Source organism: Elephas maximus, chromosome 18, assembly GCF_024166365.1.
Source record: "Elephas maximus indicus isolate mEleMax1 chromosome 18, mEleMax1 primary haplotype, whole genome shotgun sequence".
Taxonomy (NCBI): domain Eukaryota; kingdom Metazoa; phylum Chordata; class Mammalia; order Proboscidea; family Elephantidae; genus Elephas; species Elephas maximus.
Window position 1 is genome coordinate 26,717,371 of NC_064836.1, and position 19,046 is coordinate 26,736,416.

The 19,046-nt window shown below is 48.3% G+C and overlaps 1 protein-coding gene across 1 annotated transcript in view; it reads left to right on the forward strand.

Moving 5' to 3' along the window:
• The window catches only part of RUNX1 (RUNX family transcription factor 1), a 297,632-nt gene that overhangs the window by 270,271 nt on the left and 8,315 nt on the right, over positions 1-19,046 (forward strand). Inside the window, exon 7 of the mRNA XM_049858276.1 lies at positions 16,931-17,092. Within this exon, the coding sequence (XP_049714233.1) occupies positions 16,931-17,092 (162 nt within the window). The remainder of the gene's footprint in view (positions 1-16,930; positions 17,093-19,046) is intronic.

The following is a 19,046-nucleotide window of genomic DNA, read 5'->3' on the forward strand; positions in this document are numbered from 1 at the left end:
CCTCATGAGTTGGAATGGACTCCATGACAATGAGTTTGGTTTGGGCCCTGATGGCACAGTGGTTAAGGGTTTGGCTGCTAACCAAAAGGTCGGCAGTTCGAATACACCGGCTGCTCCTTGGGGCAGTTCTACTGTGTCGTATAGGGTCACTATGTGTCAGAATTGACTCGAAGGCAACAGATTTGCTTTGGTTTTTTTTGGTTAGAAGAACAGAAGTGACAGCCATTTGTCAATCTCCTTGTCAGCCCCCCTTCTCACTTTATCTTCTCTTCCCTCAGCTCCTCAGAAGCCGCTTTTGTTCAGTTTGAGGGGAAAGTACTTGGGACTCGTTGTTGAGACTGGTTTGTTTTTTTTCCAAAGACGAGGGGAAGTCCTGTTTATTGCAGAGGTGGTTCAGTCCCAAAACAGTGACAGCAGGCTTTCCCGCTGCATTTTCCGGGCAACACACAATATAAAAAAAGAGCCAGGGAGAGAGCCAGTCAGGGAATACAAAGGGAGGGCTTGTAAGAGGCTTCTGTTGGTACTTGCATTTTCTTGTTGAGAATCGCAGCAAAGGCCCTGAGGTGCTGAGGTGTGGAGAGGAGCCCGATGTTATCGCTCCCCTCGAAATCCTGCTGGAGTCCAGCAGCAGGCAGGATCCAGAACTGGAGAGGACGAGGCAACTGGTCCTGCCCAGTACAAACGGTGCTTTGAGTCTTTGGTAAACAGCCTGTGCCCCAGGGCTCAAATTCGTCAAAAGTTTGCCTGGGTAATTGCGTTTCATTGCTGTCTGGCAGGCGCTCTGCAGTCTGATCGGGAGGCTCAGCCAGCCAGGCCACAGCTTGCGAGATTGCAGGAGAAGTCCCTGTGGATCGACCCACTTGAAAGACAGACTGACACGAGTGCAGCCAGCTCGCTGTCTTAGGTGATGAGAGCACTTGCCACAAAAGGCCAGTGCACTGCAGCCGCCTGGTGGTGTAAGACCATTAAGAGAAGGCGGGGTCCCTGGGTGGTACAAGCAATTCGTGCTCGACCAGTAACCAAAACGGTGACAGTTCAAACCCACCTGGCCGCACTGCAGAAGAAAGGTCTGGCGATCTGCTTCCATAAAGATTACAGCCAAGAAAATTCTACGTAGCAGTTCTACTCTGTAACACATGGGGTCGCCATAAGTCAGAGTTGACCTTATGGCAGTAGATAGTAGGAGAGAAGGCGCAACCAGGGTGACAACGTGACCCTTCATTTCTGGAACCCTGCCTCCTCCACGACCACCCCAAAGCAGCGGGAGGAGGAGAGGTAAGCTCCATATTTGACTTGGGTTATTTACGAATGCACAGCAACACACACCTACTTTTATCTGATGTTTGGGCTTAGTTTCAGGGCAGAAAAGAGACAAATGCAGCAGGGACTTCCCAGTCAGCCCCATAACCCTCAGAATCCCATGGACCTGTATGCAGGGAAAGGTGCCACTCCCCGGATGCAATCCCCCGTGTCCATCTCAGCACGTGCACGGCGATTTGAAAACCAGTTGCATCGAGTTGACTGCGACTCATGGTGACCCATGTGTGTCAGAGTAGAACTGTGCCCACAGGGTTTTCAGTGGCTGATTTGTCAGTGGGCTGCCAGGCCTTTCTTCTGAGGCACCTCTGGGTGGGCTTGAACTGCCAACCTTTTGATTGCACCAGTTCTATCTTATTTTGAGGATCTGATGCATGGTTTCGCTTTGTCTGTACCTGGTGATTAGCCTTTCTAATCATCACACAGTAAAAAGAGCATTCTACGAAGAACCGAAGGCCTGCCTCTGCTCTGTCACTGCTCTGCTCTGGGGGATGAGGGAGTCACTTCACCTCCCCACGCTTCAGCTTTCTCTGAGATGGGGCTGCACACTGTGTCTCTGTTGCACCAGGAGATGCTGGAGTGGAACCTCAGCAATGCAGACAGTGATTTGCATCGTTATCTAGTCCTGTGTGACTCATGCCCAGGACACTCGGGAGGCAAGCACCAGCCTGTCCCTCCCCAAGTGGCAAATCCGATGGTCCGCTACGGGGCTCTCTTGTCGGCCACTGACACTCACAGCTCACCCAGGGCTTGACGTGCCAAGTCCTCGTGCCAGGCCATGAGACTCTGAGAAAGACAGTCCTCCCAGGTCCTGGCGTGGGGACCGAGCTGCCGCGAGGGCAGACAGTATCCTCCTGCTGCCCTGGGAATCTCACAAGGGCCCCAGATGGCGTCCCCAGTGTGTCACTGCGCTCTGCGGGGTCTCGGGGCCTCATTAAGTGTCTGAGTCTGGAGCACATGTGGAAGTCTCGCCTTCTGGCTTGTCATCGTGGTTTGGCCTAGTGACCAAAAACCACTCTGTCTTTCTAGCCTCCTACCTCCCTACCCTAATCACAGCCTCTTTCTCAAACTGAAGCCAGACAGCCTCAGAGCTTTGCCCACCCCCAACTCCCCGGCAGTACCTGCCTTCCTGGGCCAGGCTTCCCTTGGCACTTTAAGGCAAGGGTTTTCAGCCAGTGAAAACCCTTTGGATCACAGGGGTCAGGTCCACAACCGATCATGGGAATGGCTCAGGACAGGGCAGCGTTTCATTTTGTTGTGTGTGGGGTCGCCATTGGTCTAAGTCCATAGATGGCAGCTCACAACAACGATTCCTTATTGTGGGAACTGTCCAGTACGTTATAGGATGCAGCGAAACGTCCCGGCCCTCTACCCACTAGATGCCAGTGACACACCACAGCCTTCACCCCAGTGGTGACAACCAGAAATGGCATCCAGAGGAAAAATTGCCTGATTTAGACCCCTGTGGGAAGTTCACGGGGATTCAGTCAGTACACACAGGATCTCAGCACCTGCAACCAGGGGAAGGTACTTGTGTGTCTGAACCCACTGGCAAGTCCATTTCCACGCTGCTTCTCTGGGCTCCTGTGAGCTCTGTTCTCAGATCATCTCTTTGTTGAAGCAGAGTCCCGCCAGTGAGAAAAACACTTTCCGTCAAGTCAGCTCTGACTCGTGGCCGCCCTGTGTGTCAGAGGAGAACTGTCCTCCGTAGGGTTTTCAGTGGCTGATTTTCAGAAGGAGATTGCCAGGCCTTTCTTCCGAGACACCTCTGGATGCACTCAAACCTCCAACCTTCCAGTTAGCAGCTGAACACATTAATGATCTGCATCACCTAGGGACTCCAGGAGTTCCACAGTTGTCTGCTATCTCAACCTCTACTTCTTAATTTTTTTTTTTAATTCTTCCATTTTTGTCCAAGTTACTAAAAACCTACTGCTTTTCTGAGAAAGCCTTCCTCGACCTTGTGAATCAAAGCCATTGTCTGGGGGAGGTTCCCACCACTGGGCTCAGTATCGTTTTTCTCAGGGTGACCTCATCTATTAACGTAGGAAGGTTGTGTTTGAAATGCCGTTTATTTTCTCTAAGTCAGTAAATGAAGCTGTGGATCTTTAGATCATCAGAGGTCTGCTTATTACCAAGAGTTATATGTGTGTCATTTTTTAAACTGAGATCTGTGTTGGAGTTTAAAAGAATTCCAGCAGATTTCCATTTGCCTTTCTGAGTCAGAATTTGGGGTGATATTCCTCTGTGGATTGCCCACAGATGAAGCTGACTTTCTAAGTTTATGTTCTTTGTTCCAAGCATCGCGGATAAGCTTGTGAAAGAGCAAACGGCTCTTATCTTCAAAGGTCTCCTTTACGCTGCACAACCTGAGTCGCTCCTGTGTGGCAATCCCAATTAGTGCACACCAAGGCCAGTTCCTGGGATGTGCAAAATGTCTGCAGACTTACATGCACGCAGCCCTTGTACGCAGATGTCACGTGGAGGTGAGGGAGAAGACGGCCGTAGAGGGGCTGAGAAGGAAGTGGGGGGGGTCTTCTGATAATGATAAAAAAAAAAGAGACAGTGATTCCCACCTGCTTGGCAAGCTGAAGAAATCCAGTTACTCTGAAGAAGCCAGACCCTGCCTAGGAACGTGCAACCGAAAGAGCAAACAGTTCAGCCTCTTCTCCCTCACTCTGTTTTTCAAATGGCAGATATCAGTAGTTTTGCAATTTTTGAAAAATAAAGACAAGTATGAGGGACCCATTTCTTGGGGTTTTATGTACGAAAAAGCCTTGAGAACTAACAGTTACTGTCCATGCGATTCCCACTCATGGTGACTCTACATGTGTCAGAGTACAGCTGTGCTCCATAGGGTTTTCAATGGCTGATTTTTTGGAAGGAGATTGCCAGGACTTTCTTCCAAGGTGCCTCTGGATGGATTCAAACTATCAACCTTTCAGTGAGCAGCTGAGCAGAGTGTGTTAACCATTTGTACCACCCATGGGCTCCCATGGTAACTAGTCCTCGAAAAATGTCTGTGAAAAAAAGCCAGAGATGATGCGTCTGGGGTGACGTGTTTCAGACGTGAAGGAGGATGCTGAGGCCACACCCACCTTTTGTCCGTTTGGCTGGTGAGCTCAGCACAGACATTAAACACAAGATCTGCTTGTCTCTCCAGCTGTGTGGCAAGACCCTCCTTCTGTGAAGAGAACATGCCTCCTGGGTCTCCTGTTGTTTCTGGCCAAATGCAGCAGAGGGGATAAAAGGGCCAAAGGCCATCTGGAATGGCCAGAACCAAAAAACCTGCTGCCACTGAGTCACTTCGGACTCATGGTGACCCCATGTGTTACAAAGTAGAACTGCCCCATAGGGTTTTCTTGGCTGTAATCTTTATAGAAGCAGATAGCCAGGCCCTTCTTGCACAGTGCTGCTGGGTGGGTTTGAACCGCCAAACTTCAGGTTAGTAGTCGAGCACAAGAAGGGAGAAGGTGGTTGTTCTGTACACTCAGAAGCTCTTTGCCATAGTGCTACAGACGATCAGAGGGACTAGAGGTGAGAGTCGCACAGGCACTGGCCTCTCTCCAGGCAGGCCTGGGCTGACTGTGCCTCTGTGAAGGCGGCTGTGACAGGGCCCGTCTGCAGCGGCAGTGCTGGAGCCTGTGCACAGAAGATGGCGCAGAGCTTCCCAAAAGGGCCATTCCTGAAGGTTCTGAAAATCCCAGGAGACTGAGCCTGGGTAGCGTGCGGGCAAGGGAGACAAGAGGGCGAAGACAGTGTGGGTACAATAGGACAGCTCTTGACAGAATAGTGTGGACAGGCTCGGTGCGCGAGAAAATTAAAAGTGGGGAAGGTCGAAGCAGACATTTACCTGCTGTAGCTAGGAGACTAGACTTTCAGCTTCGGACGTTCTACTTCCCACTGCCAGAATATTTTCCTTCAAGTCGAGAGTGTGGTGTGGAAGCTCTTCAACAAATAACCATTGCCACTCAAAGTGAGTCACCTCAGAAGACAAAGAACAAAGCATCTTCCATCTGCAGAACTCAGCTTTCTGACCTGTGTCGCTCTCCTGTGGTGCAGGAGTCTCTCTGGTGTGGCCTTCCCTTCAGACAGGCTCACGCCCGGCGACGAGGGGGCTTATGGTTCATTTTAGCCATTTCTGTTCTACACAGCTGCAGTGGGCACACTGACCATGAGACTGCAGTTTCCATGGTAAAGGGCCAGGGACACTATGCACCTTGTGACTCTGGCTTGCTAAGGATGGTCTCTTCTGTGGTGGCTTTGTGGGGCCTAGCCTTTCCCTCCTCCCTCCCTTGGAGCACTGTCCAGCATGGGTGAGAAAATTCCACTGGGCAACCAGACAAGTGGGCGCTCTCTGGACACCATTATCTTTTTTGGGAGGAACAAGTGAGAAAAGATAGCTTCTTGCCTACTAGGTGCCAGGTAAATATACCGTGGACTGCCAGAAGAATTAACAAGTCAGTCTTAGAAGAAATACAACCAGAATCCTCCTTAGAAGCAAGGATGGTGAGGCTTTGGCTTACTTTAGACATGTCATCAGGAAAGATCAGTCACTAGAAAAGGACATTATGGACCTTACAGTGGAGGGTCAGCGAAGAGGAGGAAAACCCTCAGTGAGACGGATTGACTCAACAACCACAGCAATGGACTTCAGCACGCCGATGATCATGAAGATGGCAGGACTGGGCAGCGTTTCGTTCTGTTCTACGTAAGGTCACCATGAGCCAGCGCCCATTCCACGGCAGCTAACATCCACACTCACGATGACGGTGCACAGGCCACATTTCTGCCTCCTGGAACCCAACCACCTGGCAGTGTGATCACCCCTCCTCACAGTGGGGACCACGTCTCTGAGGGGCACACAGGCAGTGAGGGGCTGAGGCGGGCTCTCCAAGTCTGACTCCAGCCCCGTGCCCATGCGGTGCCCTCGTCTGTGCCCTGTCAGCTACCTGAGGGACGAGGTTCCCACATCCTGGAAAGTTTGGGACCTACACAAACCCAACAATAGTTAAGCATCCGTGTTCTCTTCCAGCATTCTTCAGACCGTACTGTTTGCCATTCTCCTTTTCCCTTCTTGCAAGTTTTTCTCCTGGTCTTTATTAGAATGCCATGCTTCGGAGTCTGCTGCCTCAAACAGCATCTCGGCCTTAAAATCCAGTGAGGACGCATGAGCGTCCCTGACACGTGGGAGCAGAAGATGACAGAGGCAACTCTAAGGGCTTCACACCTTCCCAGAATTTTCTAACATCTTTACAAAATTATAAAAGTGCTCAACTAAGAACTGGAGTTGCAGCTGGGAAAAGTGCCCCCTCAGCATGCAGGGAAGGCCGTGGCAGGAGGTGGGGAGGGGGCCTTGGGTTCACTGTGCTCCATACTCCCTCTGAGAGGCCAGGTGTGGCTCGAGGACACCGTGCAGGCACAGAGGGCCAGGGGCCACAGAGATGGGCATGTCCCCCCCAGGGGAAGCCCAGGCTGTAAAACAACAAGAGTGTGTTCTCCAATCCTGAAAACTCCAGGGGGAGAGGGCCTGCCCTCTCCAGCCCCACACCCTCCCAAGGATCACATCGCTCCTTTTCTTCTCTCTGGCTGCCCTGCTGAGGCCTAACAAGGACGCTGGCAAAGCCTTGGCCACGTTGCTTAGTACAACCCTTGCCATGTCTACTTCTCTGGGAAGTCCTGTGGGCCCTGCCCCATCAACACATGTGGGGACAGGCCGGAAAGCAGGCCCTGCTACGGCCAGTCTGGACTGCAGGTCAGCTCTGCCAGTTTCCCACCCTGGGCAAAGACTTAACGTGCAAAGTCTGCTTGATAGCTTGTGCTGTTGTTAGCTGCCATCAAGTCGGCTTCGACTCATGGCGACCTTATGTGTAACACAACAAAACATCTTCACAGTTAATGGCATGTTTGAGCCCACAATCGTGGCTACCGTCTCAATTCATCTCATCGTTTCCCTCATTTTCCCTGACCCTCTGCTTTACCACGTTGTCTTTTTCTAGCAAACGGTCTGGTGACATCTCCAAAGTAAGGAAACCAAAGTCTTGCCTTCTCGCTTCTAAGGAGCATTCTGGTTGTATTTCTTCTACAACTGATCTGTTGTTTCTCCTGGCGGTCCACAGTATATTCTACATTCTTCACCAATGCCACAGTTCAAATGCATCAGTTCTTCTTCTGCCTTCCTTTTTATCGTCCAGCTTTGGCATGCATATGAGGTGATTGAAAATACCATGGCTTGGGTCAGGCACACCTTAGTCCTCAAAGTGATATCTTTACTTTTTGGAAGTTTAAAGAGATCTTTTTGCAGCAGATTTGCCCAATGCAATAAATACATCATTTGATTTCCCGACTTGATTTCATGTACTACCCTCAATGAAATCCTCCTTCAGAAAACTTTGCTTCTTTAGCTACGGGCATCCTGAGAGACTTTTGTGTCTCCCCTGCTTGAACCTACCCACTATGAGGTGTCGGCCATGTGTTTTCTATGGAAAAGGGTCCTCATCAAGGGCACAGGCCCTAGCCGGAGGCTTCCTGAGAATCCCCAACCCTTGACATAATTTATGGCTGGTCTCTTTCAAGGAACTAACAGAAAAGAAGGTGCTGGGGAATGGCTAGATGGAAGCAGAAAACCAGCTTGACTCTCCATTTTCTGGGATTTTTGTTGGAGGAGTGGGAACAAGAGGAATGGAAGGAAATGAACAGGAAGGTTGTAGACTCTCTGGACATTCCACTTCATGGCCTGGCACTGCAGGAGTTTATCCAGCCCGTTGGTAGGTAGTTCAGGCCTGGGAAGTGTATGTAGGTGCAGGGGGGCAGAGAGTGTGAGTGCAAAGCATCTTTCTGAGAAAGGCATCTGACGTGGATGTTTATTTAGCACAGTACAGGGAAAAAATTGTCTGCAAGGGAGGATGCGGCAGAAAGACCAAAGGGAGGCCTTCTCTGCTCTCCAAACCATCACCCCTCCACCCTGTGTCCTGAAGTCCCCTCTCCCTCCCCTCAGCAAGAAGGTGCAGAGAATGACAGTGTTATAAAACCCGTCTTTTCTAGAAGCGAGTGACCCCCCCCCCCCACCCCCAACTCTTCCTCAGACAGGGCTCTGCCTCCAGACGGATCCTTTTTCCAGAGGCCCTGCCCGATCTGAGGGAGGGCAGGCCATGGTGGGGGCCGTGCGTTCCCCTGGGAGCCGTCTGGCAGCCCTTATGAGGAACGGCACTTTGCATTTACACAGTGCCTTTCATCTGTGGATCTCAAAGCTGCACCACAAACATTAATTAACTCTCACACCTGTACGGCAGGTGAGTCTGGTTACCCCAATTTTAGGCGAGGAACAGAGGTTTGAGGGGAAAAGGCCTCTGTGGTGAGCCACTGGGCCTGGGGGTGGCCCTGACATTAGGAACTAGCCTTCTGGGTGCCCAGCACCCCAACCACAATGCCAGGAGGCCTGCCAGCTGGGTGCACATTATGGACCCTAGGGGCGGTGAGCTGTGGAGCCTCGGCAGCCCAGGTCCCTCCTCCTCCCTGTGGGCAGCCTGCCACCTCCCAGGTCCGCCTGTTGGCTGTGAGGATGGGATGCCTCAAAACCCTGAAGGCCTCTTAAATGCTGCCTACCCAGGCTGGGCTCTGTCCCGGCTTGGTCTGAATGCTTCCCTTCAAAGTAATTGCTGGAAGAATGAAAGCATCTTAGTTGTACGTGACTAACCAAGATGTCTGCAACCAGCAGGAGACAAAACGGCTGGCAAATACCAGGCTTTTTCACAACCACTTTTTCCAGGATCCGGGGCTGGTGGGAACTGACTCAGGTTATCATGGGATTCACTGATAGCACCAACGTGCTTGTCCAGGGTCTGCTACCTGCATGACCTTGTAGGTGACCCTGTTCTCGCTTCTGGTGCTTGCCGTATTTTCACCCCCTCTGCACTGTCCTGAGGAAACATCACTTCTCAAAGTCAGTGGGACCTTCAGGAAAGTGACCCATCTCCTGGGGCCATGAAAGCTGATATCACACAATCCTGAAGGAAGAGGGCTGAGCAGCTGGGGGCTCCTTCTGTTTGCAGGGGAGCCCACATCTTTCTCCCCAGTGCCCCAGACAGGGAGATACCAGCCACCCCTGGGGCTCGCCCTGACACATCACCCTGGAAACTGACTCACATCTCAGAGTCCTGAGTCACATCCTGTTGTGTGCTCTGAGGCATCTGAGAGGGCATTACACCAGCCACCCCTGACTGAGGTGAACTTGGAGGCACCCTGGGAACGGCTGTGCCTCCTTGGAAACAGAGAGAGGGAAAAAAAAATCTGCTAGGGAAAAAAACAAGGCCGCCCCAAGGGTTTGTATGTTCACCAAGCAGGTTTGGCTCTTTTAAAAATAGAAGATAGGGCACCGTGGCACACGTAACTGTCTGCTCTTTATTTTTAAATGTGATGGGGCAACCTGGCCTTTTAAAGATATCTACCAAAGAGCCAAGGAGAGAGCTTTTCAACTATAAAAACCAAGCGGATGACATCAACCTCCCCTAGGCCCAGGCAGAGGGACGGTGTCACGGCCCCTGTGGTGCTGCTGGGAGCAGGTCTGGAGAGTGGGTGTTCAGAAGGCCCAGAGAATGACCCGGATGGCTGAGGGAGTGACTGGAGGCTGGAGGTCTATCTGTCCATCTTCTGCAGTAGCCTGAAGGGGCATGAGGACAATGCAGGACATTTTGATCTTTGCAAAGAATCAGCTGTGGTATCACTGATTTTCTCTACTTTTCTCCTGTTTTTGATTTCACTGACTTCTGTTCTAATTTTTGTTGTTTCTTCCACTTGCTTTAGGCTTAACTTGCTTTTTTTCCCTCTGGTTTCCTAAGGTGGAAGCTTAGATAACTGATTTTAGGTCTCTCTTCTTTTCTAATAGATGCATTTGATGCTATAAATTTCCCTTGAAGCACAGCTTTCGCTGCACCTCGGAAATTTGGATAAGTTGTGTTTTCATTTAGTTCAAAATGTTATTAAATTTTTCTTGAGAAAATTTTACTTCTGTGTTGCTTAATTTTCCAGCTAACTTTCTGTTACTAATTTCTAGTTTAAATCCATTGTGGCCTGAGAAAATACTTTGCGTGATTCCTATTTTCCTAAATTTGTTAAGGTGCGTTTTATGGCCTGGCATGTAGTCTCTTTTGGTGACTGTTCCATGTTAACATAAGAACGTGTCTTCTGCTGTTGTTGGATATCCTATAAATGTCCATTAGATCAAGGTGACTTATAGTCCTGTATGGGCCAACTCTGTCTTTACTGATTTTCTGCCTGCCTGCATATCAGCTACAGAAAGAAAGGTGCTGAAGTCTCTACCTACAACAGTGGATGCGTCTGTTTATCCTTGCAGTTCTCCCCATGTTTGCCTATGTATTTTGAAACTCTTTCATCAGGTGCATACATGTTAAGGACTGTTACGCCTTCTTGAAGAACTGGTCCCTTTGCTACTATGCAAAGCTCTTCTTTATGCCTGATTTTCCTTGTTCTAAAGTTTGCTTCGTCTAAAATTAAATACTCTAGCTTTCTTTTGATTAGTGTTAGCGTGGTATACCTTCCTCCTGTGTGTTTATATATAAAGTGAGTTCCCTATAGACAACATATAGCTGGTTCTTGTTTTTAATCTACTCTGACGGTCTCTGTCTTTTCCTTGGTGTATTTAGGCCATTCACATTTAAAGCGATGACTGATATGACTGGATTAATACCTACCCAGTTTGTAACTGTTTCATATTTGTTGCATTTATTCTTTGCTCCCCCTTTTGGGGGCTGTGTTTAACATCTGCGGTAGCTGTAGGTACAGAGGCTTCAAATTCCATCGTTTTGTTTTTGTTCCCTGTTGTCTTTGGGCTTCCCTAACAACTCCTCCTAAGATAGAGCCTTTGCTTTGTAGCCCTTTCGGCTGTGATCCACTCTTATTTTACTGGATCCCATGAAAACATGGTAGGGTCCTGCATGAAAAATCCATAGATGTATAGGGCTCCACCGCTAAAAAAGCAGCCCCCAGGAACGTCTCATTCTCATACTAGTCTATATTCAGCCCCCAGTGATTTGTCAGAAGTATCAATTAAGTGTTTACGGCTGCAGTGGCTTCCGCTCCTGGGAAGCAGATCCCAACTGTGATTGCCTGTATTTGTCTTTCTCTCCAGATTTCAGGGTGGCAGTTTGATCTGAGATCTCAGTTGTCTGACGGGTCTAAGTTGCGGTTTTTCAGTTTGTTCTGCATTTTTCTTGTTGCAAAGATGGGAGCGATGACTTCCAAGCTCTTTACATGTTGAAGCTGAAAATGGAAAGAGCAAGACATTTTGACCTGGATCATTTCACAGGCCTTTTTCGACTGAGGCATTTTGATGTTGACGCAACAAAAGATACAGCATTCTGCTCTCTTATTGGGTAATATATGCCACGGACACCTGAGTTCACTGCTATCCTCAATCCCACCCAATCCCTAATTTCCACCTCTTCTTTGACCCCCATTTCAAACAGAATGAAGTAAGGCTCAGCAATGTGTATGTGTGTGTGAGGGGCGGAGGGAGGTGCCTGTTTTACTTAATATTTGATGATCAAAAATAACAAAATGGCGTCATCAAAGTGGCTTCCTTGAAATACCATGTACCCTGGAAAAAAAACAGGATGCAAAGTTTAAATTTTAATTTTCTAATCCAGTGGCTTGTTTTTGTTTTAATAGAAACATGAGTTGGCTGAGAAAACCTCTCTCCGTTGCTGACTCCCCCCACCCTCATTTCCGGTTTCCTTGTCCTTTCACCATTTAGTCTCCTGAGCCCTGCTCCTCTGCAGTGCTAGGCTGCCACGCCCTGCAGCAGCCAGCAGAAGGCTATTGCTTGAGTCTTACCAGGGAGTAGGTAGCTGCAGCCTTACCAGTAAATACCAGCTAAGTCCCTAGGCATGGATTTCTTTCCCTTTTCCATAATATAGTTATAACAAATGCTCAGACTCACCAAGCGTTTATGTGGAGAAACCGTGATGACTGCTTTACATATAGGTTATCTCACCTATTCCTCACCATGACCCTGCAAAGTTGGAAAACGATGGCTCAGAGAAAAGAAGCAGTTTGTCCAAGCGCATACGGCTAGTTTATTAATGGTGAAGGCAGGATTCAAACCAAAATCTGTACGACTTCATGCTGGTGCCTTCCTTGCTCAGCTCCTCTCAGAGGACGAACATAAGCATGTAATAAACAATACTAGGGTCTTGTTCCTAATTTGGGAAGAGGTGTCTGCAAGTCCAGTGGTTAGCCTGGATACAATCTGTAGGTCCCACACTAGCTGTAACTCCCTGAAGGCAGGGACTATGGTCCGTTCACTCGTGAGTCTTCAGTGAAATGGCCCTTGTTGTTCACTGCTGTGGAGTCAATTCCAACTCATGGCAACCCCCAGTGTACAGCGTAGAACTGTGCTCCATAGGTTTTCAAAGTTGTGACCTTATGAGGCACCTTTGGGTAGGTTTGAACCACCAACCTTCCGGCTAGTAGTCAAGTGTTTAACTGCATAACTGTTAGTTAGAAATCTGAATGAATGAGCAAGTGAATAACTTCACGAGCCCATGAATGTATGAATACATGAATGGACAAAACAACTTTCAGCATGATGGTTAATTCAAAAGGAAGAAGCCTTTCCAGATATTATCCAGTCCCACGATCTCCACTGATGTCAGAGTAAAGCTCCACCAGTGAGGGACCCGATTATTCTTATTCATCACTCGTTACCAGCTAAACTAACACATGCGCGGCCCTGGTGGTACAGTGGTTAAGTGATTCAGCTGCCAACCAAAAGGTCGGCAGTTCAAATCCACCAGCTGCTCCTTGGAAACCCTACAAGGGTGGTTCTGCTCTGTCCTCTAGGGTTCCTATGGGTCAGAATCAACCCGACAGCAACAGGTACAGGCACGCAGTAAGTTCTCAATAACTTCTGTCGCAGTAAATTCTCAATAACTTCTGTACTGCTTCCAGTGGACCATCTTCTCAGAGACCACTCCTTCAAAAACAAGTTTGTCCTACTTGCTGGACAGTGACTGACAGCGGTGCTCTTCCTTGGCCTGTGCCCTCTTTTCTGGAGAACTCCCCTTTATGCCTCCCTACTTCCTCTTCTCGGAATACACGTATCTGTTATTACAGGCACCATTCCTCACCCCACACCTCCACCTGACTCCACTTAACACACCAGATGGGGCCCGTGTGAACAAAAATCCCGCACTGTCACCCTTGGGAGGGCCGAGAAACGATCTCCTTTCAGAGACGAGAAGAAAGAGTAAGCAAGCAATCCAGGGCCACCACAGACAGGCCCACAACCCACTGCCCCTAGCTCTTGGCCCGGCACTCAGGGTGGCCCACAACACTGGTGTCTCAAATGCGCTTTCGTGCCTTCACATTTACGTGAGCCCGTAAGAGCAAGGACAGTCACTGAATATTAAACCCAGCATATACGTATTATTAGAAAACCCTGGGTGACACAGACAGTTAAGCACTCAGCTACTAACCGTAAGGTTGAGACTTTGGGACCACCCAGAGGTACCCTGGAAGAAAGGCTTGGCAAACACAGCCATTGGAAACCCTATGGAGTGCAGTTCTATTCTGACACCATGGTATCACCATGAGCTGGAATCCACTTGACAGCACCTGGTAATATATTATTGGCCCTTAGGTTCTTCTTGTTTAGTTTGGGCTTTGGTTTCTTACTAATACTACATGGAGAAAAAGAAAACACCCAAAAACCCCACATGAGAAGCTCACCATCACCACCTTCTGGCCCACCAGTGGCAATGAACTCAGCTGCAGTTCACTCTGGTCATAGGAAAGACAATGGCTCACAAGAGTTCAAGTTTTCAGTGCCCACCCCTACCCAGACCCCCCACCATCTCCTGCAAAACTAAGTTATGGTGTGAAGTAAGAATATGTTGAATCTAAACCCTGTGTTAAAAAAAAAAAAAAAATCATCGAAGTTGGACTTTAATCATAAAGATCATTTTACCAAAGCATATTTTTAAAAGGCTGTGAAACATTATGCAACGTTGGCATGGTTTAATTACGAGTTTAGAAAAGCCTAGCACAACTTTTTCACTACAGTAAAACATGACAGGGCATGAATCGTGGCATAATACTTTATGCTCAGTGTGGTTTTAGAGGGGGTTAGGGGTGCTGGGCTGTCTACACCACTAGGCATGAATTACTGCACTGCAGTTCACACCCCCGAGTGCTTTACGGCAATTATAAAGCCGCTCTGTTTCTTTTTAAATGATTAAAATATTTGAGTACAGTATATTCACTTAGGAAATGTGTCTATATAGAACATATGCATGTCTATAGACAATAACTGAGGTTTGGGGTTTTTTTTTTTTTTTTTTCATTTGGAACAAAACGCTTGTGGTAATATTGGACTATTGGGCAGTCAGCTATTTCCATTGGCTTTCCTGTTATTGGAAATACTGTTAGTATAAGATTAAGTAGGATCTTCAGCTGCAGTTGAGCGTTTATTTTCCACTGAGTTTAAAATAGGCCAGCTCTCTTATTGTCATCTCCTCTAAAATTCAGAATGAAACAAAGACCTTCCTCTAATACTGGATTCCAAAGATTCCAAGCTAAAATATTTTCCCAGGCACTACCAGATTTTTCAAACTCGAAAATTTGGTTATTTTCAAAAAAATAAAAGGAATAAATGGACAAGTGTGTGGGGAGGGGAGAAGCCAGCAGAAGAACAGAGGGAGGAAGACTTGGGTCTGACCTTCACATGCCTGGTTCTGTGGACCACTCTGGCAACTGCAGAGAGACAAACCAAAAAGGCAAACCCTAACTGCTGGAGATGAGGAGTAACAACTCATTTATGTCATGGCACCCACAAAAGTTACATCTGGTGTGTTCCTAGGAAACTTTGCCATTCCTAGGTTGCTACTCCCAGCAGCTCGAAGCCCTGATTAAGGCCCTTGAGAGTTACAGTGGGTTGTGGTTACCTCTGTGGGGTGCAAAAAGAAAATGTTTAGCCCGAAGGAAATGCAAAGCTGCCTTGTGATGGGACAGTTTAAATTTCCTAACACATTTTGTCTAAAAACAGAGATTAATTTTTTCCCTCCTTTTCATCTATAAAGAGTGTGATACTTTTGAAAAGACTTCTCTGAGTGCTGGAGTCAGATTTACAAAATCCATTTTGCCTCAATATTCTGAGGTCACACAGACCTTTGTTCCTCCTCCATCACAGGCCTCTTAGGGTAGCAATCTGTAAAATAAAACCAGTTGCCATCAAGGCAATTCATGGCAACCCCATGTGTGTCAGAGTAGAACTGTGCACCATAGGGTTTTCAGTGTCTGATTTTTATAAAGCAGATAGCCAGGCCTTTCTTCTGAAGCGCCTCTGGGTGGACTGGAACGTCTAACCTTTCAATGACCAGCCAAGCGCATTAACTATTTGCACCATCCAGAGCTCACCCAAAATCTCTCCTTTAAAAGGTACAAACTTGAAGTCTGGAGGGAGCTAGACACCTGAGTTAGTCAGGGCTGACAGACCAGCTCTCTGTTGCTGGGTCTGTGACCTAGTAGTCACTAGACCTCATCATCAGTGTTCCAGCTAAACCTTTGTTGTTGTTTTTTTTTCCTTCTATTATCCTTGGGAGAGAATTCACCTAAATAGAAGACATTAAAAAAAAAAAAACATTGAATACTTTTGCCAAAGGTACACAAAATACCAAAACTCTACGTTCTCTTTTGCTTACTGACTATAGAAAGTTGATCACCTGAGTTGATAAACACTCGAACAAATGTTTTATGATGATAACTGTAATTACTGTAAAGCTGCATTTGTCTGCAGACTCAACACCTGAAGGTGTCAAGTGCTCTCGCTAAACAGTTTGAACATTAACCTTGAAAATGTCATCAGCTCCTCTCATTACCAACAACTGGTTCAGGCGAAACCTTTAGAAGGAACAGTTGTTGGACCAAAGTCTCAAAGAATCAATCTGTACTCCAGCACCATTTTGGGGGAAATCATCCAACAGAAGTAGAGGCTGGGATTTAGTGGTTTATTGAACACTGATAACATACGTCGCGCATGGAGACGCTGCTGGCTCAGTGGTAGAATTCCCGCCGCCTTCCGTGCAGGAGACCCAGCTTCCCAGCTTCGGTTCTGAGCCAGTGCGCCTCATGGGCAGCCACCACCGTCTGTCAGTGGAGGCTTGAGTGTTGCTATGATGCTAAACAGGTTTCAGTGGCACTTCCACACTAAGACTGACTGGGAGGAAAGGATTGGTGATCTGCTTCCGAAAATCAGCCAACGAAAACCCTATGGATCACAACGGTCCAATCCTCATTGAAAACCCTATGGCTCTCAAAGGTCCAATCCTCATTGAAACCCCTATGGATCATAGTGGTCTGATACTCAACCAGCTGATCAGGGGGATGGTGCAGGGCCAGGCAGCACTTCCTTACGTTGTGCATGGGGTTGTCATGAGTCAGGGGCCAACTTGACAGTAGCTAACAACAACAACAACATGTTGCATACAAGTATAACTATTTAAACAAAGCTGATTAATTTCTCATTAAAGGCTTTTTCCTTGTTTTAACCCCTCCCTCCCCCACTCACTATGTAACTGCCCTCCCTGATCCTCTGCAGATTCGAGGCAGCTCCAGCCGTCCCCACCGTGGTCCTATGATCAGTCCTATCAGTACCTGGGGTCGATCGCCTCTCCTTCTGTACACCCAGCAACACCCATCTCGCCTGGACGGGCCAGCGGCATGACCACCCTCTCTGCCGAGCTTTCCAGTCGGCTCTCAAGTAAGCTGCCTGAAAACCCACTCTCCCAGCCAAGCTAGAGGGGAAGTTTAGAGATGCAGGAAGCCGTTGGTAGACGTTTTCAAGCTTATAAAACACAGTTTAAAGACAAGGCAGCCTATCCTACTCTAAGGCTCTCATCCATGCACTGATTTTTCTGGACACACAGAGACACTGCAGGTGTGGATACACAAGTGGCTTGAAGAAGTCAATCCCTTGGGCATTTTGGGGTTACCCATGTTTGGCAGAAACAAGTGGCAGCTGAAGGGTTAACAGGATGAAAGGCCAACTCATCACAATAGTCACCCTCTAGAACTTACTATTCCGAATGACTTCTGGAGTGGCAGGATCGTGGAGCTGGCCTGTGGTGGGGAGAGTGAACTGTCACAGGCCACAGGAATGGCACATGGGGATACGGGTGGCATGGGAAGAAAACAGGCCCCAAATGAGACATTTCCAGCAAGCCAGCAATGAGTTGTTCACACCCAGGCTAGAGGAGCAGAGGAGAAGCTCGGGGTCATGGCTGGCACCGTTGTTGTCAATGCGAGCTCATTAAATATTAGTCATTTAACCCACAAGCCCTTTGGGCTTGGCACTCACCTGTGCTCGTGGGCAGGGAAATCGCAGTTACAGAGAAAAATACCTTTGTTGAAAGCAAAAAGAGAAACTCACTGTTTGGGGCTTTGAAGCTGGACCTGAGCCAACTGTGAAAATACTTCAGAGCACTTGGACACCGTGATGCCCGTGAACACACTTGCCCATGTACTGGGGCAGAGGCAGGTTACCTGCACCAAGGTACACACGGGCTTACCTGTGCTTACTTACCAATCTGTAGAGCACAATTTCACATGGTTTTTCACAAAGATGAGGTGAAAAATAGGTGAAATCGTACACTACAGATCAGTAAGTAAGCACAAGTAAGCCGGTGCCTACCTTGTTTATCGCGTAATCTGTCCTGGACTGGGAAAAGGGTAGCTGTTTGGGCTTTTCAGCTCCTGAGATCAGATCACAGCAGATTAGGGGGCAGGCAAAGGGGCAAAGAAGCCAGGCTTGCCATTTTCAGTGTTGTGTAATGCTGTTTCGCAGACAACCGTGATTACTTCAGATTTCTCCCCCCACTTATAGCTTCTCAGACATCTTAAGATGGGGTTTCTCAGCAGCAGCACTGTCGATGTTTTGGGTGAGATGAGTTTTCTTTGTGGGGCTGTCTTGTGTAAGATATTTAGCGGCATCTCTGGCCTCTAGATGCCAGTAACACCCTCCCCCCAGGTGCGACAATCAAAAATGTCTCCAGGCATTGCCAAGTGTCCCCTGAGAGGCAAAAGTGCCCCGAGTTGAGGACCACTGCCTTAAAGTATTCCTGGGTGCTGTACTGAAATCGGAAAGCCAGCTCAGTTGCTCAGTTTTCCCATTGTTTTCTGGCATTAACACCACGTTTTCATAGCACCTGCTGGGCTGAGGTGTCAAGGGAGCGGCACAAGAATGATGACTGCTGTCCAGTTTGTTGTTTCTAGAAGTTTCAGGAACAGCATTTGATTTCAGAGACAACTGTCAGCTTTCTCTAACTCTTCTCGGTGGCTCAGCTCTGCCTCCTAACTATGGGCTACTTCTGATACCACAACAACCGCCTCCTTGGAAATCTCCCTGCAGTATGTCTGTGCGCTAGGATTCCTGACGTGAGTCTTGACGTGGTCACCACCCAAGACAGGCACTATATAGTCCGAGAACCCTAGGGGCCATCTGCCCCAGCTAGCCAGTGTTCAGACAGAAGGGTGACCTTTTTTTAAAGGAATGAGTAACATGCCCGTGGAGTCCCTGGGTGCTGCGAACAGTTAATGTGCTCAGCTGCTAACTAAAAGGTTGGCAGTTTGAGTCCACCCAGTGGCAAATCAGGAAGAAGGCCTCGTGATCTACTTCCAGAAAAATCAGCCACTGAAAACCCTACGGAGCACAGTTC